We start from the raw sequence: 27,710 nt of genomic DNA on the forward strand, positions 1-27,710 counted from the left end.
TGATAGATATCCACAATATTTAATTATTTCATAACATATGAATAGTAATAGTAACACTCACAGACCTCGGCAGACAAAGCCACATGGGCTTTATGAAGTTAGTGGCCTCTATTTCAAAAATCCAACTTATAGTTAGTAGGTACATTAGTCAAGTGATTATGCGGTTCTTAATTTGAATTTTAAATCCTTCATTTTCTTTGCCTTTAAGATTTGAAGTCTTCCTCTCAATTTAAAAAAAAAAAAAATCAGCAGCCTCTGTCAGTTTCATTTATTTTTGTACATCACAATAGACGCAACACTCTTTGGATCTATCAGTAGATGCAGAGTACAATAGTTTAATAAGTGACTATCACACTTTCTTTCAATATTTGACACAATGACCAGGTACAGAGAAATCATTTACGTTATGAATTAATTTTATATACATTAACAGTATATATATTTCATCCTTAAATATATGTCACTTAATTTGAATTTGAATTTAAATATCACTTTTTGTATATATGAAATGTATCAAAGGATGATAATCTATGCACTATATACACAAGATAAACTAGTTTGTTATAAGTAACTCAAAGTCATAGTATTTACAGATAGTTCAATAAATTGTGGACTATATGGTAAATTCAATCCAACTTAAATATTTCATTTGCTACTCAAGCACAATTGCAACCTTAGTAATAAATTGAGAAATTGAAAAAGTATTCTTGACAAAACAATTTCTTTTTCTTTTTCTTTTTTTTTTTTGCAACCAAAGGGCTCCTTTTGGATTTCTCATTTTTTGAAAAACAAGTTTTTCATATACAATATTACAGTAACACACAAACAAAAACAATTCAAAAAACACTATATCCATACAATATATCAAAAATAATTTCAAGTATATAAAAAAAATTTACATTATTTTCTTTTTCCATCTATCATCGTCACCTACCACCACCGCCGCCACCATCCCCTCTTTTCTCCCCCTCCCTCTTTCCCCTCCCTCTCTCTTCCTCCTCCCTTCCCCTTCCCTTCCCCTTTCCCACCACACCCCATCCCTCTCCTTCCCCCACAAATCTGGCCTCGACCAGAGATTGCGATCTAGTCGCGATGTCGTGACCAGAGGCCTTGGTTGGTTTTCAGCTAGATGGGAGAGGGGGAAGGGTAGGGATGAGGTGTGGCAGAAAAAGGGAGGAGGGGAGAAAAGAAAGGGAGAAGAAGGATAGGAAGAGAAGGAAGAAAGAGGGAGGAGAAAGGATGGGGTGGCAGTGGTAGCGGTGGCGGTGGCGGTGGCGGTGGCGGTGGTAATTTTAAAAAATACCAGGAAAATTTTTAAACTTTAAAAATATCTTAAAATATATCCAAAAAATATCTCAAATAATATCACGAAAAACATCTACAATAAAAAAAATTTTCATATACACTGCTATAGTAAGGCTCTGTTTGGATTCTTCATTTTTTGAACAACAAGTTTTTCGTATATAATGCTATAGTAATACACAAACAAAAACAAATAAAAAAAAATCACATCCACACAATATATTAAAAACAGCTCCAAATATACAAAAAAATTAAAAAATTAAATATACACCATTTTCTTTTTCCCATCTATCACTCCCATCCACTATCACCGCTGTCCACCACTACTGCCACCACTCCCTCCTTCCTCCTGTCTCTTCTCCCTCCCTCTTTTTCCTCCTCTCTTCCTTCTCCTCCTCCCCTCCTTCCCTTCCCATTTCCTGCCACAACTCTATTCCTCCTCGAGATTCTCCCCCCGCGACACCTTGGGGAAGGGGGAGGAGGGGAGAGGCAAGGTTGTGGTGGAAAAGGGAAGGGGAAAGGAGGAAGGAGGAGGAGGATGAAGGAGAAAGAAAGGGGGAGAGGAGGAAGGAAAGGCAGGGGGAAGAGAGAGGAGGAGGGAGTGGGTGGCGACGGTGATGGGTAGCGGTGGTGAGTGGTAGTATTAATTTTTTTAAAAATATACTAAAAAGTTGTTAAACTTTAAAAATACCCCAAAATATATTTCAAAAACACCTTTAAAAACTCCACAAAAAAATCTACAATAAAAGTTTTTCATATATATTACTACAGTAAAATATTTTGAAAACACCTCTAAAAACAACCAATTCAAACGAAGCCAATGTTTGTTAAAGGATATCTAGCATCCTACTTACTCTAGTATGTAATTTCTAATGGAATAAAAGGACTTGATTAAATTAAGCATTTAAAACATATTTTTAGTATATTCATAAAAAAAAGGATTGGAGGTTGGAAGCAATTTTCATATTAAGTGTACATTTTTTGAGCTATATTCCATATACTAAGAAGCATACACAAGTCAATTAACAGTGCGTTTGATAAAATTAAAGTTTGAAAATTGAAATTTAAAATCTAAAGTTTGAAGTTTGAATTCATTAAGTTATTAAATAGTTAACTATTAAATTTGATACATTTGAGTGTATGTCATATTAAGTGGATAAGTGAATAGGTTATCACTTATTTTTTGAACCAAGTTTTACTTAGAAATTTTAGTGTCACTTAATTAATTCAGATGTTCTATTTTTTGTTATCAAACACAACTAAACATTTTAAGATCTGAATTCATTAAGTTTAAGTGCTAAATTGAGTTATAAAATAGGTAATCTTTTTCCTTTCATTTATTTTCCATCTTCAATCCAAACAAAAATTCAGTATTTCCTTAATTTTCCTTCCATGTTTAATCCAAACAAAATGGGTAGAAACCATAGTTATTAAACCTGGGGAGGAACCCGGTGAAAGAGGTGGGTGAACGGTTTACTGGTTCAACCAATGTGTGAATGATTCAACCGGTGGGTCATTAAATATATTTAAATATTATGTCTCATAATTTTTTATGCCATAATAAATATTTGGTTAGTCTAATTTATCATAGAATCATTAATTGTTATAAGAATTAACAACCTAAATTTAATTAGTAATCCACCAAATTTCAAGTATAAAATTTTATCTAAGTGTAATTATCTAGTTTATTTATGAACTTTAAGTGTAAAAGTTTATTAAGAATGATATTTGCCTTTAAAATAAATTGTGTAATATGTTATTTTTTAAGTCAATTTCATAATTTATAGAGTTTGGGGAATAATAAAATGTTATTAAAAGATTCCAAATAAATTTTGTTTTGGAGAAATAAAATAAGAATAAAAGTTTAATATATAATATAAGAAGGACAAAATAATCAACAAATGGGCGGTTGGCCCAGCGGTGATTGTATTTTACTTTTGTGCATGAGGTCTTTTGTTCGAATTTTCATTTTAGCATCTTCACAAAATTTTTCCCTTGACAACATGTAGACCGAGTTTCTCATAAAACTGGCCGATTCACCGGATTGACCAGTTGAACCGCCAGTCCGTTAAAAAGTTAAAGGTTTCAATACATAAACAATCTAATTGACAACTCGATCCGGCTCAATTGTCGGTTCATTGGGTTGACCGATTGAATAGTCGGGCCGGGCCGAGTTTAATAACAATGGTAGAAACAACTTTCATCTAAAGCTCTACTCTCTTTCAACCCAAACCATGCCTTAAATACTCCAGCCACACAAGGATTTGCCATGTAATTTTAGAAATCTCGTTATATTGATTTGTACACCCAATCCATCGCTCAAAATTTAAATAAAGAAGACAAAATAGCTTTACATTGTAAAAAACCAATTTCAAATTATCCTATCGGTAAAATATTTTTTTTTTGTGTAGAAATGCTAATATAAAATTTCTTTTTTACGTATAATTCACTGTGAAGATAATCAAATGCACAAGAATTGATCCAGTGTACAGGAGACAACAGGGTACCTTTGCTTTTTTGCTGGAAAACCGCAAACTCTTGTAAACTATTTGATGGAAGAACTGAGGAAAAGCAAGGAAGCATGGAGAATTCACTATTTTTTTTAAAATATTTTTTGGTGGGTTACATTATTTTATGTGCTGAGCAACGAACAAGCCCCATAATTATAGCGTGTGGAGTACGTGCCAATGAATTCTATCTCTTCAAACTCTTTTAATTGAGCACATTGACGATGATGGAATGGGTAACATGTTTTCTATTATATAATGGGGTGTAACATTCATATTACACAGTTTAATACGTTGACATATATTCTTTTTAGATTATCATAATTATACTCCTAATTAAATTAAACTCTTAGAAAGGACACATGTCAATATATCACAGCGCACGTTAAACATTAATATGTAACAGAAGACCCATGGCCGACATTAAATCTTTTTTTTTGTTTGGGGGGGGGGGGGTTTGAGCACCAATTGCATAACTTGTCTCCTTGACTTCATGCAAAATAGATGGTGTATCCAATTTTGTTCTTTTAATCTATGGAACACTTAGCAAACTAGTTTTTAACATCGAACAACAAAGATATTTAAATCTAGCTTTCCAATCATCAGAGACAAATTTGACACTTATTTTTTTTCTTGATTCTTCTTCAATTTCGTTTCCCTATAATAAGTTTTTCAAAAATTAGTTTGGATCCTTCTATTTTTCAAAAATTAGTTTTTCAAATATTATAAAAAATTTTAAAAAGTATTCTAAAAGGTACTATAAAAAGTAGTCTAAATTTTTTTTAATGTTTAAAAAATATCCCAAAATATATTTTAAAAACTCTACTACTCTTAAATATTTCAAAATATTTTCTAAAAATATCCCAAAATATACTCTAAAAACTCTGCTACAGTAAAAAATTTTAAAAATATCCTAAAAAACAGTTAATCCAAACGGAGCCCGAGCTTTCGTCAATAACCAGATCCAAGCCGTAGAAAAAGCCTGTTTGGTTTTAATAATAAGAGCTTTCATCAACCACCAAACCAAAGCAACAAAGAAACCCTGTTTGGATTGATCCATAAGAGTCACGCGAACAAGAACCTTCCCAATCACATTCATTAGAAGCACTTAAAAGGGTTGCATATTATTTACACCTCATTTGCACATATTGACTTCCTTGCATAATCAACACATTTTTTAACCATTTTTTTATCTCACGTATGTATGTTACAAAAATTATCTCAAAAATCTCCTATCCAAACACACTCTAATAGATGTGCTAGTTCTATGTTCTCATATATTGCTTAAACGTAGATACATATACATATTATGGTCCCACCTTTTCTACTGCCTATAATGTATATACTAGAGGACCTCCAAGATCAAAAGTATTACAAATCAGTGGCAGATTGAAGACCATACGAGTACGAGGGCAGTAATCACTTCGCTCAATAATATGTAGCTTCAATTTTTATTATTATCATACAAAAGAAAAATTAGACAAAGGTTATATTAATTTGATTGTGCTTTATTTCAAAATTCTTCAATTTCTTTTTTGTTAAAGTTGCAATTTTTACTTTTGAAAAAAAGCATAATGAAACTTTTTTTAAAAAATATTTTTTGAGGGGGGCAATATGAAAGTAAGAGGAAATTTTACAAAACTTGGGAGGTGCAAATGTGGGATAAATTGGAAAATCTTAGAAACTTGTAAGTCTAATTTTTTAGTTTTGAAGGCTGTTTTTCCTTTTTGGGGTGGGGTAGGGGAAGGCAATCGCCCATATTCACATACATGTGGCTCCGCCAGTACCGTTTGGGACAATTTTTTTTAAGTGGGCAATGAGATGATTAAAGCTACATGAAAGCAAAACAAAAAATGATATGCAGAAAGGAAGACGAACGAAAATGGAGCTAGGGGTGGATCTAAACATAAGCAATGTATCATTTGTTGTCTATGCGGGATGACAAATATGTAAAACACAACAAGAAGGTTCGTTCTGGTCATCTCTTACACATTTTGACAAACATGTAGCATGCATCCCAGTCATCTAAAATTTACCCATAAACAGGATTCGTGCTTGTTCCCTAGGTTAAGGCTATCAAAATCACCAATATCCAACAGAAGCCAGAAAGGAGTATTCCTATCAAGATTCCTCTTCTGGACTCGAACACGGTACATGAATATTTGTCAGGGGGCATCACAATATGATTGGAGTTGACTCAGAACCCCACGTCATTCTAGCATTTCTACTTAGGAACCATGTCAGTTCACCTGCAGTTATCAGGTTTGTGTCTGCAAGAAAATCTGATATGATGATCAAATGGTTCACGGGCCAAGTGCCAAAATGCAACAAAAATCCAATTTTCATCGCAATTTAAGTATAGAATCTTAATTTTAGGAGTTCTTGAATTACAAAACTGAAAGCAAATAAATGGTCACATTCAAACGTACATTACAGCAAGACTCATCCAAGACTTCAAAAACAAGGCAACAAGATGAAGAGGTGAAAACCTGACCTTTCAACAAAAGGAAATACATGGCTCTAGATTTGATCCAGCTGAGTTACCTAGCACAAACATAATACCTTTGATCACCTTGTTTCTCAGTACTAGATTGGCCAAGAGACCTGTGGCCTTGTGTTCATCACAGATAAACTTTGCTCAAAGGAGTATTTGAGCAAAGTCAAAAGGCACTGAAACAAAGCAATGCAAAGAGCTTATGCCAGTTGAATGTTGTTGCGTGGAGCTAGAGCTAGGTAACTAGGCTTTATCAATGCAGAACAGAGAAGAAAACAACGAGAGACAGAAGCTTCAGCGCTTCCATTTGATGAATTCATTTGGAGGAGCAAAAGACAAAAGCTAGTGAGCATGAAATCCCGCAAAAAAGCATTCTTTAAGTTTCTTGCAAGATGAAGCATTAAAAGATGGATTCAGGGACTGGAAGTCAGAAGGGTTTTACTATCCTGTCAAAGAAGCACTTGATGAGCGTGTTTGCTTGGCCATCACTATTCTGGAGGATAAACAATGAGCTTAATCGGTTTAGTTTCATTAGCCTTTTGCAGTCCAAGCATTTTTGATCGTTGTGAAAAAATTCTCCTGGCAGATGAAACTAGCTTATCATTCGTACGTTCCAGGTTAATCTTCTCCAGGTTCTTCATGTGGACAAAGTCAGGTGGGATCTGTATAAGTGTTCTGCAGTGCTTGAGGATAAGGTATCTGAGTTCTGGGAAATTAGTGGCTTTAGCCAACCAACACTCTAAATCTGTAGCTCCAATGAACAAAACTTTTAGAGAATGAAAACCTCCTTCTTCTGTGCGCCAATCCTTCCCCACAAAAGCATTGTCCTTCAACTTGAGAACCTCAAGATACCGAAGCTTTCCAAGTATAGGCATATGAACTTCCCAATGTAGCCTTGTGTTATGCAGACTCAACCTTGTTAGTGTTCTTGGAAATTTGTGTGGTTGAGGAAGGACAAGCTGCCTCTGGTTTCCATCATCAGTATCATGATGTAACTTCAGAGTTTCAAGGGAGTCTAGCTTGCAATGACTCTGAAACAAACTAGACTCACCATTGGCCTCCACAAGAGTGCCTAAATTCCCGCGTACACCAAGCTTCCTGAGTTTCTTAGTCCTTCCAAACACTTCATTCTTAAGACTTCCAGGTGAAACAGTAGACAAAGTCTGTAGGTTTTCGCTGCCAGAGGATTGCTTCTTACACTTAGGCAAGCATGTGGTGGTATTAGTATGCAGATGCCTTAGCTTTGTCATCTCCCAAATGTCCGCTTCTATTTTTAGGGTGGGGAATGTTGTGTGAACGATAAGGGTTTCCAAGTTGGTCAAGGCAGACATTCTACTTGGAAGGGTGTGAAGTTCGCAATAGATGGCAATAAACTTTAGAAGAACAAGTTCAAGTAATTTGGTGGGAAAACGTTTATAGGGAAGCTTGATGGATAAAATATCCAACACTCGGACTAGTTTGAAGGGCTTAAATACGCTTGAAATTGGGCAGAGATCTTTGTCCAATGTAGTTTCATCCAGGCCAAAGCTCAAGAAAGATCGGACTTTCTCACCATGCTGTTTCTGTTTTTCACAATCCGAAATATACTGCAAGAAGTGAGAGTTAATGCAGCAAAGGCGATGACTGGAAGATGAAATGGCACCCATACCATGAATTACTTGGAAAAGTTCTTCTGCTTTGGCTGTCTTCCTGCAGAAGTCACGCAGCGTGTCATGGAGCCGACACGTCTTAATCCGACCACTTAAAGTTCTCTGTCCCACCATCACTAAATTCCTGTCAACCAATTCCTCTAAACATCGTTCTGCTATTCTCTCCAGGCTTGCTGTCTCATAATGCAGAATGAATGTTTCAGCAATCCATAGTTGCAACAGTTTTGACACTTGAATCTCCATATCTTCAGGGAAGACACCAAGGTATAGAAAACATGCTTTGAGCATATGAGGCAAGTTATCATAACTCCTCCTTATTAAATCATCGATATTCTTTTGGTTTTGACCAATTTTTTTCTGGTCATCACCAACAAACTGAGCCACACCAAGATGCACATCCTCCCACCACTTTGCATCTTTAGCATGAATCTTAAGAATACCTGCTGTTACCACGACTGCTAGTGGTAGCCCAGCACATTTATCCAGAATTTTTGTTTCAAGCAATTGCAGTTCCTCTGGTGGGCATTTGTTTTCCTTGAAAACCTTTGTCCTCAATAACTCTTCAGCCTCTTCTGGTTTCATCAGTCTCAATGGATAGGGTTCACTACTTGTTTTAGCACAATTGGCCACAGACACAAGTCTAGTAGTTATTAACACCCTACTACCCTTGCTGTTGTCTGGAAATGCATCCTTGATATCATCCCATACCTTTGTGTCCCAAACATCATCCATGACAATCAAATACTTACCTGTCAATTTCTCTTGGACCTCGGCAACTAAATCATTCTCGGATACATCTTGATCTCTAGTTTTCTTGTCGAAGTATCTTAGTATACCAAGAAGCACTTTTTTCTTGTCATATTGTTGCGAAACACTGACAAATATACGAGTGAAAAAATGATATTCTATTCTTGGGTCATTCAAGACCTTTCTTGCAAGTGTAGTCTTTCCCAGACCAACCATGCCATGAATTGAAACAACTTCTAGCTGCTTTGACGCATTATGTAGCTCTGCCTTAGATGTGCTTGGTGGCTTTGACTCGCTATGTTGCCCTGTCTCACACTTGCTTTGCTCCTCTACTGCAGATTTGCTTTCAACTAGTTCTTTCCCACCGAGAAGTTCCAGTACATCATCAGCTGCATCATCAAATCCAATTATTCTGTCTCCCTCTTGATTGCTACCAGCCTATTAGCATGAAAGTAAAGAAAATCTCGTTCAGACTAAAATGCAAACCACAACGTTGAATCAGAATAAATTAAGGTGGGCTAGTACCCTCTGTACCCTTGAAATATTGAGACTTTGATGCTTTGCACCTTAACTTTGTGATGAATCAATAAGCAAAGGGCTATTATTTTGCCGCTTTTGACCCAATTAAGAGTTCAGGTATAATTGAGCTCCCATTAAAATTACTATATACGTCAAGATTGTAACTTGTTTCCTAAAACATACAATTCATAGAATCTTGGATTTAGCTATCAATTTGGTCAAACTGCCAAGAAGACAAATGGGTTCAGATACTTATTTGTTAGCAACAATTCTAATACTCTTATAATTATTAACACTTCAACATTTTGAAGGTGCAATTCAATTAGAAAAGAAGCAACTGCTAGTTCGAAACAGAAGATAAATGATAAACGCTACAGCCGAGGAGACCTTGGTCTAACAGATAAGGTTGAAATCCAAAGAATGAGAGGTTCTGAGTTCAAATCCATCATCCCCTCCCCACTTCTCTAAATCCCGTCCCTCTACTGAAAAAATAAGCAAATAAATAATGATAAAAAAGCTGCAAATTCTTCATCCAAGGAACTTGAAATATGATATTTCCAAACATTAGAATTGCTCATGTAAATTGCAATTTAGTATTATTTGATAATCAACTAGTACCTTATTGTCTTCAGAAGTTGAATTATCTTTCTTGATCTCTTCCATTGTCCAGGTGGGGATGCCAATCCCTCTGTTGTCATCCTCTGCTTTCTTCATTTTCATACTCAGGTTCAGCACGTCCTTACCAGTATTCCTCAGATTGTTCAGGTGATCGAAGACCCCTACTGCTTTCTTGAATATGTTCTTGTTGGTGTACACTAACTTGTCAACAATATGCGTTTCTAGGACATCTTCAACTTCGCGGGCAAGACGCCTGAAGTCGCCCGCCAGCTTCCTGAGGACCTCGTTATCGTAGTGCTCTTCACCGTACTTGTCCATGAAGGTCTTCAAGAGATCCAGGTCACTGCACAGTTCGTCCAGTTTGGTATCATTACTGCTTATCAGTTTACGATTGTCTTGGATCAACTGCAGCACATTTTGTAAGATGAATCGCACTCCAACCCCAACAGCCGTTTCCATCTCTCACCGACTCTTGATTTCTCGGGCGAAATGAAGGGTGCCTTTTTTCTTTTTTGGGTTAAAGAAGTGAAGGGTCCTTTGATGAATGCATATAACATATGGAGGGTCTTAGCTAGTTGTGAAACGTTGACTGAGGTCACCAGCTACTTTGACTAGTTGAAATCACTCGACCAATAAGCAGTTTGCACTGTGCACTGTGCACAATGATTGGGGTTTGTTGCAATATGCACCTCTAACTATAACCGATTAGCAAATTGCACCATGATTAATGATTTTAGCATTTTTAAGCATCTTATACTATCAATTTCTAACATATTGACTAATTGATTGGAAATCATTAAATTTTGATAGCTAATATTGACTGAAAGGGCTTTTTAGCCCTGAATAAATAAATGAGAGAATTTTAGTAATCAAGTGCAAATTAGATGTAATTAAGATCTTTAAGTTGAACTAATGAGAAGTGCTAGGCAGTTCAAGGTGGAAAGACCGAAAGAGTGTAGGGAGGGGTGAAAAGGTAAAAAAATAAAAAAAAAAATTGATTTGAGAGATGTACAAGACATTAATAGTGTAAAGTGCTAAAGTTTATAAATTTGGGTGCAAAGTGAAAATGAATTATAGTTGAGGGGTGCATATTGTAATTAATCCTAATTGTTGCCTTGTGGCTTGTCACATTGAACAGAAGATATTTATGCTAAGCTCGCCTTCTTAATACTTAATGTATTTAAATTTTAATATATTAAAATACGTTTGATTATCAAAAATTAAATATTTGAATTAATTAAGTGTCATTGAATTTTCTAGACAAAACTTGCTTTAAAAAATAAGTGATAAGTGAATAACTTATCACTGAATATGATATACACTCAAATATACTTGATTTAATACTTAACAATTTAATAACTTAATGAATTCAAATTTCAAATATCAGATTTTAGTTTTCAAATTTCAATTTTATCAAACGCACCCTAAATAGTAGTATACTTTGCTGGTGTCCATCTTGCACGAGCTTGTAGTTAATACAACTTGTTATTGGTAAGGTGAGGTTAAATTACAACCTTTTCAGTTTTATCTTAATGATATTCTTGATAAGTTTTAATACAAGCAACATAAATCATCGTGCACCAAAGGTGGGGATTTAGAATTGAAAGATATAAATTTAACCTCTTTGTTATTAGTGGTTCTGGACTAAAAAATGATCCTGCGCTTTGGTATTTAGCCACTTTCTGATTTTTGTCATGAGACTTGGTAAAAGAGAAAGAAAGATTTTTCTCATGTATTATGATCACGTCTACCTAGCAAAGATTTTTCTCATGTATTATGATCACGTCTACCTAGCAATCATGTAATTTTTTTTTTTGATTTGGTTGTACTATACTGCCTCCGTCCCACTTTGATAGTATTAGTTCTTTTTTCACACAGTTTAAGAAAAAATAATTAACTTTGTTGGAACAATCAATTTAGGTAGCTATTTTCCTAAAATACCCTCACATTAATTAGAGTACAACTTTATGGGAACTTGAATTGATGGTAAAAAAAGAATAAACTCTCATTAAATGGGGTAGGTTTATAGTAACAACAATTTACATTGAATAAGGGTATTTTAGAAAAATTAAAATACAACTACATTTTTCGATTGGAAAGTAAACTACAATTTGGGACAGACGAAAAAGGAAAACAGGACTATCAAAGTGGGACGGAGGGATTATTATTAAACTTTATGTGAGGTAGGTGAAAGTTCACTATCTCTGAATGTGAAAGGCCATTAGTTTATTACCAGTATTCTTGGTTGGCTTCCACTCAAGAACCATGAAAAATTACGCTGAAATTTGCTTGTTTGTTTATCATGATCACGTCTACCTAGGAATTTTGCAAATCTGTAAATTAGTAGTACATGATGCAAATAAATGCAATCATAATATGAGCAATGTGGACGGTCACTGTGGCCAAATGTAAACCGTCATCAATTTATGTAATAAATGTTTGGAACATATATTGGCTATTTCTTTTTCCCCTTTTGATACATGAAATGTATTTGCATTTCAATCACAAATCAATGTGGATGATGAAAATAGACATACTAAGACCCGAAGTATCATTTCTCCGAACCAGGGAAGAAGAGTAAGTTTTTTTTGTTCGTTGACAAGAGAATCCACAGCTGCTATCCGAGAGTGTGTATTAGGTAAATCTCGTTCCGTGCAATAGCCTGCCAATCACATGAATGGATAAGATGCACTAGACAACTCCTGTACGATGGATAGATGTCTTAGAAGAGGTTCGAATCCGGATTGACCAGAAGACATGACACCAATACTACTATTTCAACCAATTCAAGGGACTAGAAGCGAAAGGTTTTGCCTGTTAAGCTAAACATTGAGAAGCCATATTGCAAGTCCTACTAACCCCATTAATATCATGAATACTAAGTTGGAGAATTGCTAGTTTAGTATCATCAATTAGACCCCCTGTCCATGTCCCATGCTCCTCCTGCATAGTAACGCCTTGACAATGGTTGCCGAATCTTCTCAATCCGGCCATTGTGTCTATTTTGTACTTTATGCTGCAAATTCAAGAAATATTAAAAGTTAACCATTTGCTCACACTTCGTTAATCATCTGCAATTTCAAGCATTTAAATTATCAAGACATGCTCTCAAATTAATAAGAACTTTTCCATGCATGCGCTAACGTGGACAACCTCTCTTTCACTTTCTTTTTCAAATAATTCTTTATTTTGTCAAAAAAATTTAGTTTAGAATTTTTACCTTCGTTTGAGCGTCCTAAACATTAAATTGTTCCAATCACTTTTCAGCTCTTTTAGCCTTTGTTTTTCAAATCAGACTAGACTAGCCAGTTCAACCAGTCAAACTGAAAATTGGAAGGCCATCCGATCTGAGTTAGTGCAAAAAATTGGGTGTTTAAAACTCTGTCAAAACTTAGGTTAAACTGGAAATCAGGAGAAACTGAAAAGATTTTTTCAAATCTCAAATCACTTTTCAGCTCTTTTAGCCTTTGTTTTTAAGATCAAACTAGACTAGCCAGTTCAACCAATCAAACTGAAAACTGGAAGGCCATCCGATCTGAGTTAGTGCAAAAAATTGGGTGTTTAAGACTCAGTCAAAACTTAGGTTAAACTGGAAATCAGGAAAAACTAAAAAGATTTTTTCAAATCTCAATTCTTGCCTAATTTTCTCCCAAATTCTCAGAGTAGATTCCAATTTTTGAGTGTAGAAATTGTAGCGGCTGTAGTAGTAGTAGTGGCATAGCGTGGTTGTGCCTTTCTAACACTAAGACCCTATTTGATAACCCAATTCAGTACTTAAATTTAATGAATTCGAATCTTAACATATTTAAACTGTTTAATAACTAAAAATTGAACATCTGAATTAATTAAGTGGCACTGAATTTTCTAGACAAAATTTACTCCCAAAATTAATTGATAAACTATTCACTTATCATTGAATGTAATATACACTCAAATGTATTAGATTTAATATTTAACAATTTAATAATTTAATAGATTCAAACTTCAAATTTCAGATTTCAAATTTCAAATTTGTGAGAACCTGAAAATTTTCACATTTTACAGGCATTATTTTATTTCTTTGCCTACATTTTTATTACTTTCCTTTAAAATATTACATTTTCTATATATTTTATAAGTAAGTACAGTTTTTAAATCATTTTTCTGATATAAGTTAGTGTACGTTCAATTTGAAGTGTATTAGGGACGTGAGACCCGTTAGTGCGGTAAGTGCGATAAATTTGGACCAATAGTTGGAGTTTTGTGTTAAGTGATATAATTCTCCAAGAAGCTTGGAGATAATGGGAGGTTAGCTAGATTAATTAGTATTGGAGAGAAGAGGATAAGATTAAAGCTTAGAGGCGCCACGTGTCGCGACCCGATTAGTGAGTGGACTTTGACTAAGAGTATTTCACTTTCCTAAACTTCAATTTTAACCCAATTTTTATCCCATTTTAAGCTTCCTTGGCCGGCCACCTTGAGGGAAAGAAACCAAGAGAGAAACTTCATTTGTTCTTCAATTTCTTGTCCAATCTTGAATTCCAACCAGAATTTTTGCAAAACCCTCCATAAAAGTTGTTTACTAAAGTGGATTAAAGGATTGAGTGGAGTGATTTTGGAAGGACAAGCTCCAAGCTACTAACTTTCTTGTGGTGTTAAGGTATTTTGTCAAGAAATCTTCTCTTTGTTACTAATAATGGTAAATTAGTAGTTTGTAGTGGCTAAAAATGCTATTTTATGGAAGATTTTGTGGTTTGAGGTAGAGTTAGCTAAATTTCAGATTTTAATGGTGATTTTTCTGTTTTCATATGATGATTATGGTTGGCTATGGAATGATAGCTTTATATTGTGTAAAATGGAGCCTTCGGGTGTTAATTGTGGTTGCTTGCGGAAAATTTTAGTTCTGTGCGGAATATTCCAGCTTTAGGGTTTCTATTTTGAGTTACCACTTGGTTGTATTTGAAGGGTATTGTGGCCCTAATTAAAGGTGTTTGATAGCTTGTGATTTGTGGGTACACTTGTAGTGGCATTGAGAAGTGATTGGTGTTGAGGTTTGGATGGAAAAATAAAGAAAAACAAAGGAAGGTGCTGTCAAAATTTTCATAGGAACTTTTGTGCAGTCTGGGGAAATCTGCTATAACTTGATGTAGGAAAGTCGGAATCGAGTTTTGTTTATTGTGTTTGAAACTAAATTCAGAGTAATTCTTACCGTCCAAATTTCATGATCTTTCTTGATTTCTATGAATATCTGTGATTTTTCAAAATTGACTGAAATTGCATACCTGTTCTGTCTTGTGCTGGTTGAAGCAGCAACTTGAGGCTCAAATTTGACTGACTTGTGTTCTGAATCTTACAATGGTGTTTTCTGGAAAGTTGTAGCTCTTTGAATGTATTTTCCAATGGTATAAATTTTATCAATTTTGGACTTAAGAAACTTGAGATATAAATTTTCATATACGGTTGCGCAAAACTGGAAAATCCTATTTTCCTAGACTTGTTCTTACTCTCATTTTTCCACTTCAAATTTGGAGATGGTAAATCATTGTAGGTATGGCTTTTTGGTAGAGGTGAAAGGCTTTGAGGTGGTTCATGTCTTTAGGACTAATTGTTATCTTTTCACTTCAAAGCCACATCTTTGTTTTGCATTAATGGTTCATGTGGATAGACACATGACTCGTAACCGAGTCTCACCTGCGAATTCCATTCACTAAGTCTTGGAGTCGAGTCTTAAGTGTTTTCCCTTGATTGTTCTAGGAAGAGCCGGCGATTAAAGTCATACTTGGGAAGGAAACTTTTGAAGTTATCCTTGCTTGAACTGGTGGGTGTACCACTCCCCTGAATTGTTGCTTAATTGGTTCATCTATACTTGAAATTTGTGACATGAATAACTATGAACTCTGTTTATTCTGAATGAGACGAGGGTGTACTTTACCACACTCGTTCTCTTGCATGTACTATATAAACTGGAATCTGTTACTTTTGCTTGTTATGAATTTGAACATGTTACTTGTGCTTGTTATGATGTCGTTTGGACGTGTATCCAACGACCTTCCTATTAAACCTGAGCTCAACCTCATGGGGAGTTAATTAAATCGAGCCAGCCAGGGCTTGGTCGAGGAAATTGGCAATCCATGGGTGCCTGTTCCTGGGGAATCTTTGGGTATTGAAACTCTTGATTCCGGTATACTCGAGTATTACCATTCCTATTCCTGTTTGGCGTTCGGACCCGGTAAGGGGTATGTTTGGTGAACGGGATTTGGCGTAAGAGGGGTCTATAGACATGTGTGTTTCATTAAACGTTGACGGAGGATCAACGAGGCTGGATCAAGTATTGCAACGGGGATTTGGCTCCTGAGAGCCACCTGTATCCTTCAAATTGTGGTGTTCATTCATTTCTCGTATTTGATGTGTATATGTGCCTTAAAAGTGATTTCTCATGATTTCTACTGTTTATACTTTTGGTACCTCATTGAGCTTTTACCTCACCCCGTTCCGTTATTCTTGTTTTCCTTACAGAGAATAATCTTTTGGAACTTCGATTTTTTGAAAAATGAGTTGAGCTAGTTAGAAATTCTTTTGTTCTTTTGGTATAGCTCATCGACAATTTGGAAACCCTAAATGTATTTTAATACAATGTTTCCTTTGGATAAGTAAACTTAATAATATGTATATTTTAAAGAGTTTCCTCATATTTATGTAGCATATGTATTTGGGAATGTTCATTCTCTCATGTTAGACAAAGTTTACTTGTATTTGGTTGGGTTTTAGACGAGTGCGAAAGTTGATCGAGAAAAGAAGAAAAATTCTGGCGGGAACTGTTCATGGAATCCGACCAGATTTTGGCCGGATATCTGGCCGGATTTGCAGGGGAATATTGATATTTTTGGGGCTGAGTTACTGCCTCCAATCCGGCCAAGAATCCGGCCGTATATCCGGCTAGATTCCGGCCGAATTATGACGTGGCAGTCACTATTCACCTTCAGTTTCAATTTTCATTTTTCTTTCCGTGGTTGTTGAATCGTTTAAACGCGCTAATATATTTCGGAACATTTTAGTTTGTGTATAATCGTCTTAGTAGTCCTGGCGAGAGTTCGGCAGGCGGTCCGCCGAACCCTTTGGTTCGCCTTAGGGGGAGGTGGGGCCGTCACAAAATTTATCAAACGCACCCTAAATTTGAGAGATTAATAATTGAAAACAAAAGACTTTAAAATAATAAGAAGAGAAGTAAAGAGAAAAAAAGAATGCGCAGAATAACAATTGATGTTCACTTGTGTTGAGAATAAAGAAAAGAGAGCAAAAGATTTAAAGTTATTAACAAAAAGAATAGGAAAAATGGACCTCTCGAGAAGAAACGACGAAGAGGACAACACGGGACCCAAGAATGGCGTTGATGTCCCTCCTTTAAAAAAGAGGATCAATTTAAAAGATTAGACATTTGATCCATAGTTTTTTTTATTTCGTTCTAGCCCCTAAGTATTTTGAACAATTATGAATACTCTCAAAAACTTTTTAATATTTCAGTTTGCACCTTTATTTCTTTATTTGGTACAAATAGGTATTGAGAATTTAGGTTTAGGCTCATCAATTTGCATTTAAAACTTAAAAAAATTTAAATTTGATATAGGTTCTTTTCCATTTAATGCTTAAAAACATTAAATTTGATTTGGGTATCCAATGAAATTAAATTATAAATGCAATAAAAATTGAAAGATAAAAGGAACCTTTTTATTCATATTAATAATGTACTTATATGTACCCTTCGTGCATGATCTATTTACTTTTAGATTAAAATATTTATAAAATCATGCTGATGTCATCCGATTCTTTAGGATCAGTCGAACCCATTAACCCCGAACACTAACCTTAATTGAGTCATTGTCCAGTCTAAGTTTAAAACACTACTATTAACTCTATTCCTTCTTAATACGATTCATAATCAATGTAATCACATGTTAACTTTTGCAATCCTTTGCTTACAATATTCAATTTCTATTTTTTCCTCTTTTATGAATTGTAGATGACATAAAGTTTAGACCATATATACAATTAAAACATCTTTACAGTCAATTATATCATACAATTACTATCCAGTTTTCCAATATTTTGTTTTTCTTTCTTTCAATCAAATTTATTATCCATTTTTAGCTTTTAATCAATTTAAATTTTCTACATTTCAATTACGAGTTATAACATTAATTCTCAATTGTATTAGACATTCTTCCAAGTGTCTTCTTCACAAACTCAGTTGGGCCCATTCTTTGTTCCACTAAGCTCCTCTATTTCTTTGACCCAAAAAGAATTTTTCATCATATTTGCACACTAAAGACAAAATGTATATTTGGTTCCCATAGAAGCATATCTTGCAAAATATCCTTTCGAAAAAAGTATTTACTACAATCAATAGCCTGAATCCATATATTTACCCACTAAAGTAGACACTTTCTCTATCATTTTCCTTTTTTAATTTTATCATTTGCTTCAAAGAAAACAATTTATAATTTTTTTATCATTATTTGATTATGCTAAACATAAATTGCTCTTTATAATTAACTAGTAAATCTATGGGAATATTTTTCTATTTCTCCAAAACCCAAGGAGTACACATTGTAAGACTCAAAGACAACTTAAGAAGGATCAAGGCCCATCAGATTGAATTAAAACTCATGCAGCTAAAAGTAATTTTAACCAAGTTTTACTAACCAAATTACCTACGTGAGAAACACTTACGCAAATAAGATAGCAAGGAAAAATATTGCAATTAATGCACACAAATAAGTTAGGAGAAAAGAAACAAGAAATTAAAGGGATGCTAACCAAATTTATAATGGATCGACTTCCTTCTTGAATTCTACCCCTACTCCCAAGTTTCGTCAAGTTTAGCTATTTCTTCACTAAGTGTCTCTTCTCTTTTCAAAATTTGATGAGACAATGACCAATTAATTGTACAAGAGTGGCTCACTTTTGTTTGAATTAAAGATTGTATTACTCTCATAAGTAAACATCTCCTTGATACAAATGTATTTCTCATTTTCTATTTAAATAACACTCTTTTTTTCAACCTCACAAGAATTACAAATGAGAGTGTTTCTAATAGGGAAATTTACCAAATTGGTCCCTAACATTTTCACAAAAAACTTTTTTAGTCCCTAACATTTAAAATCAGTCAGAATAGTTCCTAACATATAAATTATGAGCCAGTTTGGTCATAATGCTCGTATTTATTCTTTTTTCCCGCTAAAAATAGCACACCGACATAATTTCAAGAGCAAAATCGGAAACATTCGTTAATCCATAATTTTGCATCCCTCAAACTCTTCCACCGCTTCTTCAATTGGTTCTCAGCCTACTTAAATCCCAGTTCCCAATTTGTATTTTCATATTTTTATGTTAGAGTTGAGGAAAAAAGTGAATCATCATCATCATCTTCTTTAGTAGCTGTGGTATCAGAAGAGCCTAAAAATGAGGAACCCCAGAAGAAAGATTTGAGTTTGGAAGGTGAGTTAAGTGGAGAGAGCGGAGTAAGTGGAACTAAGTCCAAACCTGAGGCTGAATCTGATGCGGAGAAGGAAGAGAAAGAGAAGATGCAAGAATTGGACTGGAAAAGTAATGAGAACTTCAAGAAGTTCATGCGGAATCCATCTATTGAGGCTGCTATAAAGTTAGAAAAGAAGAGGACTGATAGGAAGCTAAAGGAGCTTAACCGGGAAAGAAGTGATAATCCCATCTTGGGCTTCTTTAATAAATTAGCTCGAGATAATTTGTCTAAAGAGAAAGAGAGGTTGGAAAAAGCAGAAGAGGCTTTTAAAGCTCTTGACCTTAACAAGGTACTATTTTCCTCTCTGATATGCCTTCAGATATCCATTTAATTTATTGCACTTTCACCTGTATTAAATTATTTATACGCGTTTGATCTTTGTTGTTATGTGATTTTTCTGTCATTGCATGCAGTTAAAGAGCTATTTTGGATTTCATACATTTTTTGCCACTGATGTTAGGAGATTTGGAGATGGAGGAATTCTTATTGGAAATACAAATTCCAGTTCTCAGCCTACTCATCCCTCAAACTCTTACCGGTAAGATGATGATGATTCACTTTTTTCCTCAGCTCTTTTCTACACCACCACAAAATATGAAAATACAAATTGGAAACTGGGATTTAAGCAAAAAGAAGAATGGAAACTGCAGTTGGAATTCAAGAATAAACAAGAAGAACAAATTATGAAGTAGCAGTAGGCTAAGAACCAATTGAAGAAGCGGTGGAAGAGTTTGAGGGATGCAAAATTATGATTTAACGAAGGTTTCCAATTTTGCCCTTGAAATTATGCTGGTATGCTATTTTTAGCCTGAAAAAGGAGCAAATACGAGCATTAGGACCAAACTGGCTTATAATTTATGTGTTAGGAACTGTTCTGGCTGATTTTAAATGTAATGGACTAAAAAGTTTTTTGTGAAAATATTAGGGACCAATTTGGCAAATTTCCCTTTCTAATACAATCACTCAAAAGGTTGAATAAATGTAGGCACAGAGTTTTATTTATTTCAAACCTATGTTTTCAGACTCGGACCGGGTATCGACTCGGTCGTCCTTAGGGGTCAGGGGTCAATGGGTTCGATCGGAGTTGAACCGGATGATGTCATAAATAAAAATTATTTAAAAATTAAAATATTGTATGTAAAATACTTAAGAACATGTTAATATTAATACATGTATATTCATATATATTTGATGCTTCAAATATATTTAACAAGAAAATACACAAAAATTAGAATGATCAAGTAGTAATATATATTATTCAATGAACATTAACAAGTTTATAATTAAAATTATGAATTTGATTGAAAAATAACTCCAAACTTTAGGGCAACATTTATAAAGTATGAAATATTTGAGATATATTAATAATTTTTAACAACTTAGGAGCCAAAACATAATATTCAAATTCCTTTGACCTTTCAAAAAAAAATTTGGGCGGTAGGACTTAGTGGTTGAGGTCTCCAACTCTGCTGCGCATGTCATGTTAGATCCCTGCTTCAATTCAGAAGGCCCCATTATATCTTTCCATCGGGCCAACCAAGATCCCACCACTGGTTTGTAAGAAAGAAGAGTAAAAAAGAAAAAGAAGGTTTTGTATCAAACCGGTTCATCCAGTTTGCAGGTCAAATCCGGTCAAATCCGATTTTTTGACCGGGTTTGACCGAGTTTTAAACATTCGATTTTTTAGAGCAACTTGGACCGGATACTTGGCCGGTTCCCGGTCCAGTCCGAGTTTAAAAACACAGTTTCAAACTTCATGACTTGCATGCGATAAAAATCTAGTCCAAATTATCTTCCAACGGTCTTGCATTAGATGTTTAAAAAACTAGCCTCTCTGGTTGAGTCCAGAGAGGGTGGCCGAAACACTATCCAAATAAACAATTCTTTAATTGAGTTCTTCCACTTCGAATGCCCGATGGTTAAGCAGGTGGCCGAAAAGTTCAATTTGCCTTTGTCGCTTGAAGCCCTTCAGATGGTCGAAACTAAAGGCAGGTGGCTAACAGAGTGGCCAACAATGGTCAGCGAGTTTCTTGTGAAAGAGTAGCTGACAGCGTGCTCATTCAACCCGTCAATTTCAGCAAGAAAAATCAAGATAAGGGAAAAATTCACTTTTTCTCCTTAAATTTTGAGTTAGAGACACATTTCGTTCCCAAACTTTTAGACGCACCATATTTAGTAAATGAATTAATTATTTTGGGCCACATTTAGTTCAAAAAGGGTAAAATATTCAATTTGGATGAAGAAGACTGACGTGACCGTTAATTTTAACTGAAAATTTATTTTTACTTAACGGCCATGTGCCAAACACGTGACTTTTTCCATCCAAATTAAGTGATTTACCATTTTTGGACTTAATGTAACAAAAATAATTAATTCATAAACTAAATATGGTACATCTAAAAATTTGGGGATGAAATGTATCCCTACCTCAAAGTAGATTTTTGCCATCAAGATCAAATTGACAAAAATTCAACCTGGCAAAAGGACACTGGTACATGCTAGATTCAACTTCCTCTTTCGAGGGTTTGTGATAAGTTTTTCTCAGGTTTCTTTTGCATTCATTTAGCCCCTGATATAAAACTGCTTTTGTGTGAAAATTAAGGCAAGAGAAAATGGTGCTGCTTGAGAGAAAAATTGAGAGAAAATAAGGAAAACACCAACCCTTGCTTTGAATTGTACTAGCTTGGTTGTTTAATCAACTTTCCAATGCCGTTTCTCCAAATCTACCCAACTATTTTCCGACATCGTTTTAAGGGATAATTTCAGAAACCTCCCTTGAGGTTTCTGACCATTTCACTGAGCTCTCTTGAGGTTTGAAAAATTATACAAACCTCCCTTATCATTTAAAATGACAATTTTATCCTTAAATATTTTAATGAAATTCCCTTATTTGGTATGCTTATACTTAGAATGAGTTTTAAAATTATTTTTTCATTTTTTTCCTTCTTATTCCTTTTTATTTTTTCTAGTTTTTATTGTAACCAAATGTCGAATCAATAATTTTTTTAACGAGTTAATTTCATATGTAATCTAATATTTTTACTGATCTTTGTTTTCTATTTTTTGGTAGTAAAATTAACAATAAATCAAAAAGAAATGGCCAAAAATCACTACTAAATTATAATAATCCCACTACTCGAAAAATTCATAAACTTTTCATTTTTTTCCTTCTTATTCCTTCTTATTGTTTCTAGTTTTTATTGTAACCAAATGTCGAACCAATAATTTTTTTAACGAGTTAATTTTATATGTAATCTAATATTTTTACTGATCTTTGTTTTCTATTTTTTGGTACTAAAATTAACAATAAATAAAAAAATGGCAAAAAATCACTACTAAATTATAATAATCCCACTACTCGAAAAATTCATAAATTCTAAATGAATTTTTTTAATATTTTCTTTTATATCTTATAAATCTAAATCCATAATAAAGTATCATCAAAAGTATCATATCATAGTGATAAAATTATTATTATAGTTGTATATTAAATAGTAGGTATGGACATGAAAAATTTGGCACTTTTTCTTTATAATTATACTGGATAATCTTATAATTATATAGGAAAATATATTAAAACTCATTAAATAAGGGCATTTTTTGGATATTCATTTAAAAAATTGACCAAATCAATATTATTTTAAGGTTTTATTACTAAAACTATCAAATCAAGGGAGGTAAGTGTAATTTTTTAAATCTCGAGGGAGTCCAGTGAAATTGTCAGAAACCTCAGGAGAGGTTTCTGAAATTATCCCTTGTTTTAATCTGCACTTTTGTAACACATATTGTAGAGTTCCTTTGTTCTTTAACCATCCTTAACAAGTTACCAGAGGAACTTCAAATTAAAGCCTAAAGTTCAAGGATCATCATCTCTTGTTTCCAAGGAACTCAACAACGTACCACGAAGAACAAATCAGAGTGGCATTTGATTCCGCTTTCCACCATTTCTGGCACTAAATTAACTTCAAAAATTGACTTAGGTAATGCCTAAGACCCTTGGTGGCATGATCTTGAGCGAGCTTTTTTCTTGATCTTATGAGCCTTGTGGCTTTGAAAACAAACCAAAAGCTTCATTTGTTTTTCTTCTTTGTTTGCTTTGCTCGATAAATGAATGGTTTGTTAGGGCGGTTATTTATATTTAACCTTTTGGTGAAAACCATCACCTATGTAACCCAAGATCTTATGGCGATTATTAAGAAATAAATTAACGATAAAATTGTGAAAGCGTACCTAGATTCATATCGACAAACTGATATATGAATCTCCAAGGGTATTGGGGTGGCTTTCCAGATCAACACGTATTCGCCGATCCTTGAGAGAGTCCTTTAGTATCTCTCTGGTATCTTTCCTGACGATGGGATATCAGAGAAGAACTATATTTTGTGGTACTAGAAAATACGACAAATAGAATGATACATGTGACCTGGGGACCATAACTCTATTTATAGGTAACATTCCTGTTACCTTTCGGAACCCTATTTCAGCCTATCATAAAAATAGGAGCCCTTAAGTCTCTACACACTAAAGACCCACATCCTATTAGATACATTAAATTCAAACCATATTTGATCACTTTAATTGGACATAACCTTATTTGATAGTTTGCAACCCATAATTATTCACATATAAGTCCAACGTTCGATTAAGGATCCAACAATCTCCCACTTGGACTATATGTGTGACCTTATAATTATATTTTGCAATTAACCGTATGAGTTCAACTTTACTGTCATTGCTAAAATGTATCTGTAGCCAATTCGGTCCATCAATCACACCAATATAGGATCAAAACGGTCTTTGTTACAATTTAGTAACTCGACATTAAGTCTCTACACATTAAAGTCCCGCATTCTATTAGATACATTAAGTCCAAACTATATTTGATCACTTTAATTGGACTTAACCTTATTTGACAGTTTGCAACCCATAATTATTCACATATAAGTCCAACGTTGGATTAAAGATCCAACAATCTCCCACTTGGACTATATGTGTAACCTAATAATTATGTTTCGCAATTAACCGTATGAGCTCAACTTTACTGTCGTTGCTAAAATGTATCTGTAATCAATTCGATCCATCAATCACACCAATATAGGATCAAAGCGGTTTTTGTTACAATTTAGTAACTTGACCCATCAATGGTCACATATATCGATACAATTGAATGACATGAATCATGATGTGGATGTATAGCATAAAAATTTCATGTAATGTGATCAAAACATGCCTATTTTCAATTAGTCTACCTTAAATTTTATGAGATCAAATCATACCAAAGTCAGGGTGTAAATAAATCCAAACTTTATTTATCCATAAAATATTCTTAAATCATTAATAATCGAAAAGTATTATAAGAGCATTTAAAATATCAAACTCCCACTAAAACTGTACATCATTTAACAACATGACACTCATACGAGCAGTATACTCATGAAACATTTTGGGTAGCAATCCCTTAGTAAGCGGATCCGCAACCATGAAGTTTGTCTCGATATACTCCATCGATAACTGCCCACTCTATACTCTTTCTTTAACATGCAAGAACTTGATATCTATATGTTTAGATGTCGTCGAACTCCTGTTATTATTGGAATATAAGACTGTTGATTTATTGTCACAAAATAATTTGAGTGGTCTTTCAATACTATCTACTATATATAATCCTGTAACGAAATTTCGAAGCCAAATTTCTTGATTGGATGCCTCATAACAAGCTATAAATTCTACAGCCATAGTAGAAGATGCTATGAGAGACTGTTTAACACTCTTCCAAGATATGGCACCTCCAGCCAACAAGTAGATATAGTCTGACGTTGATTTCATAGTATCTTGACATCCAGTATAATCGAAATTAGTATATCCAATGATTTCTAACTCATCTAACTTCCGATACGTGAGTATGTAATCTTTTGTTTTCTACAAATACCGCAAGACCCGTTTGGTTGCTTTCTAATGATCTAATCTAGGATTGCTTAAATATCTACCAAATATTCCAGTAATGTACACAATATCCGGACGCGTATACACTTGAGCATACATTAGACTCCCTACTGCTGACGCATAAGAAATCTTTTGCATTTCTTTTTCCTCAAAAGCATTCTTAGGACACTACTCAAGATTAAATTTGTCTCATTTAGCTATGGGGATGTTGGCTGGTTTACAATTTTGCATGCCATATTTTTTGAGAACCTTTTCGATATATCCCTTTTGTGATAGTTCTAAAATACCTCGAGATCGATTCCGGTGTATTTGTATGCCTAACACAAAAGATGCATCACCAAGATCTTTCATCTCAAAATTCTTAGTTAGAAATTTCTTTGTTTCATGCAATAGACCAATATCGTTGCTGACAAGCAAAATGTCATCAACGTACAATACCAGAAAAATATACTTGCTCCCACAGAACTTTTGGTATATGCAATCATCTACTAAATTTATCTCAAAATCAAATGAGATGATCACTTGATGAAATTTGAAATACCATTATCGAGACGCTTGTTTGAGCCCATAGATGAATTTTTTAAGTTTGCAAATCATATTCTTTGGATCTCCTGATACAAAATTTTCATGTTGCATCATATAAATTGTCTCATCAATGTTACCATTGAGAAACGCTGTCTTTACATCCATCTGATGTAATTTAAGATCGAAATGCGCCCCCTAATACCATGATAATTCTAAAAGAGTCATTTGAAGAGATCGGAGAGAAGATTTCTTTATAGTCGATATATTCTTTTTTTGTAAATCCCTTAGCGACAAGACGAGATTTATATCTTTCCACATTATCTTTTGAATTTTTCTTGATTTTAAATATCCATTTACAACCAATGGGTTTCGCACCTTCTGGCAATGGGACAAGATCCCAAACATCATTGTCTTTCATGGGTTTAATCTCCTCATTCATGGCATCGATCCACTTTTGAGAATTTGAACTTTCTATGGCTTGACGGAAGTTGATCAGATCATCTTCCATCAATCCAGTGTCATCCTCATGTTCTTGGAGAAAAATAATGTAACCATCTGGCACTGCACTTCTCCTTTCTCTAATGGATCTTCTTAATGGCACTGATTCTTGGAGAGGAGGAGTTTGTTCTTCTATAACAGTTTGTTCTTTGACATTGTTTTGAATTGTCATGTCTTGATCTTGTTCAGGATCTTGTTCAGGAATAGGATCTTGAACAAGATCAATGACACCTGTGAGAATATTAATATATTCCTCTTTAAAGACAATGTTCCTTATTGTATTTTCTCCCCCAAACTCGACATCCTCAAAGAACCATGCATTTTCTGTCTCAAAAATTAATTTAGTTATGAGATCATAAAACTTGTAACCTCTGGATCTTTCAGAGTATCTAATAAAATAACAACTAATTGTTTTTTAGTCCAGTTTCTTTTCATTTGGCCTGTAAGGCCTTATCTCAGTTGGATACCCCCAAACGTGTAAATGCTTTAAATTGGGTTTTTTCCCTGTCCAAAGCTAATAAGGGGTTTTGATAGTTGATTTAGTTGGAACTCTATTAAGAATATATGCTGCAGTCTTAAGTGCTTCTCCCCAGAGTGACTCTGGTAAGGTAACATGACATATCATACTCCTTACCATATTTTTAAGTATTTTATTTCGTCTTTCAGCTACACCAATCATAGTGGGTGAACCCGACATAGTGTATTGTGGGACGATACCACATTCCTCTAGGTATTTAGCAAATGGTCCTGGATGTTGTTCACCTGAACCGTCATATCTACCATAGTACTCACCACCATGGTCAGATTTGACGCTTTTAATTCTTTTATTGAGTTGATTCCCAACTTCAGCTTTAAAATTTTTGAACACGCCCAATGACTGTGACTTTTCAGAAATGAGATATATGTAGTCATATTTTGAAAAATAGTCTATGAACATCATAAAATATTGTTCACCATTCCAAACAGATGTGAAAAATGGTTCACAAATATCTGTATGTATGAGTTCTAAGACGTCTAAGGACATATTGGTTTCAAATCTCCTTTTATTGGTTTGTTTCCCCTTTATACAGTTAATACAATTATTAAAATCTGTAAAATTCAAGGGATTGAGAATTTCATTTAACACAAGCTTTTCTATTCTCTGTTTGGAGATATGTTCCAATCTCTTGTGCCATAATGCAGTTGAATTCTCTTAATTAATTTTCTCTTTACTCCTCTGGTACTCAAATGCAGAGATTCATTAAATGAGCTAATTGTATCAATTAAATATAGATTATCGTATTGCATTAAAGAACCAAAACCAACCAATTTTGAATCATGAAACAATTCAAATTTTTCATTTTCAAATGAACAAAAATAACCAAATTTGTCCAAAGTAGAAATAGAAATTAAAT

At 34.2% G+C, this 27,710-nt stretch overlaps 1 protein-coding gene across 1 annotated transcript; it reads right to left on the reverse strand.

Annotated features, from left to right (window-relative positions):
* Positions 1-6,134: 6,134 nt before the first annotated feature.
* On the reverse strand, positions 6,135-10,364 carry LOC113749537 (putative late blight resistance protein homolog R1C-3). The gene is made up of 2 exons (XM_027293307.1): positions 9,837-10,364; positions 6,135-9,137 (listed from the first exon to the last, which is right to left on the reverse strand). Exons 1-2 carry the CDS (start codon positions 10,293-10,295, stop codon positions 6,792-6,794), a joined length of 2,805 nt encoding a protein of 934 aa, XP_027149108.1. The 5' UTR covers positions 10,296-10,364; the 3' UTR covers positions 6,135-6,791.
* Positions 10,365-27,710: the final 17,346 nt, after the last annotated feature.

Source organism: Coffea eugenioides, chromosome 10, assembly GCF_003713205.1.
Source record: "Coffea eugenioides isolate CCC68of chromosome 10, Ceug_1.0, whole genome shotgun sequence".
Classification (NCBI taxonomy): domain Eukaryota; kingdom Viridiplantae; phylum Streptophyta; class Magnoliopsida; order Gentianales; family Rubiaceae; genus Coffea; species Coffea eugenioides.

Coding starts and splice junctions, on each gene's coding strand:
- LOC113749537 (XM_027293307.1), bottom strand. CDS start 10,295: ATGGAAACGGCTGTTGGGGTTGGAGTGCGATTCATCTTACAAAATGTG. Junction 9,138..9,836: donor CAACTTCTGAAGACAATAAG/GTACTAGTTGAT, acceptor TCATGCTAATAG/GCTGGTAGCAATCAAGAGGG.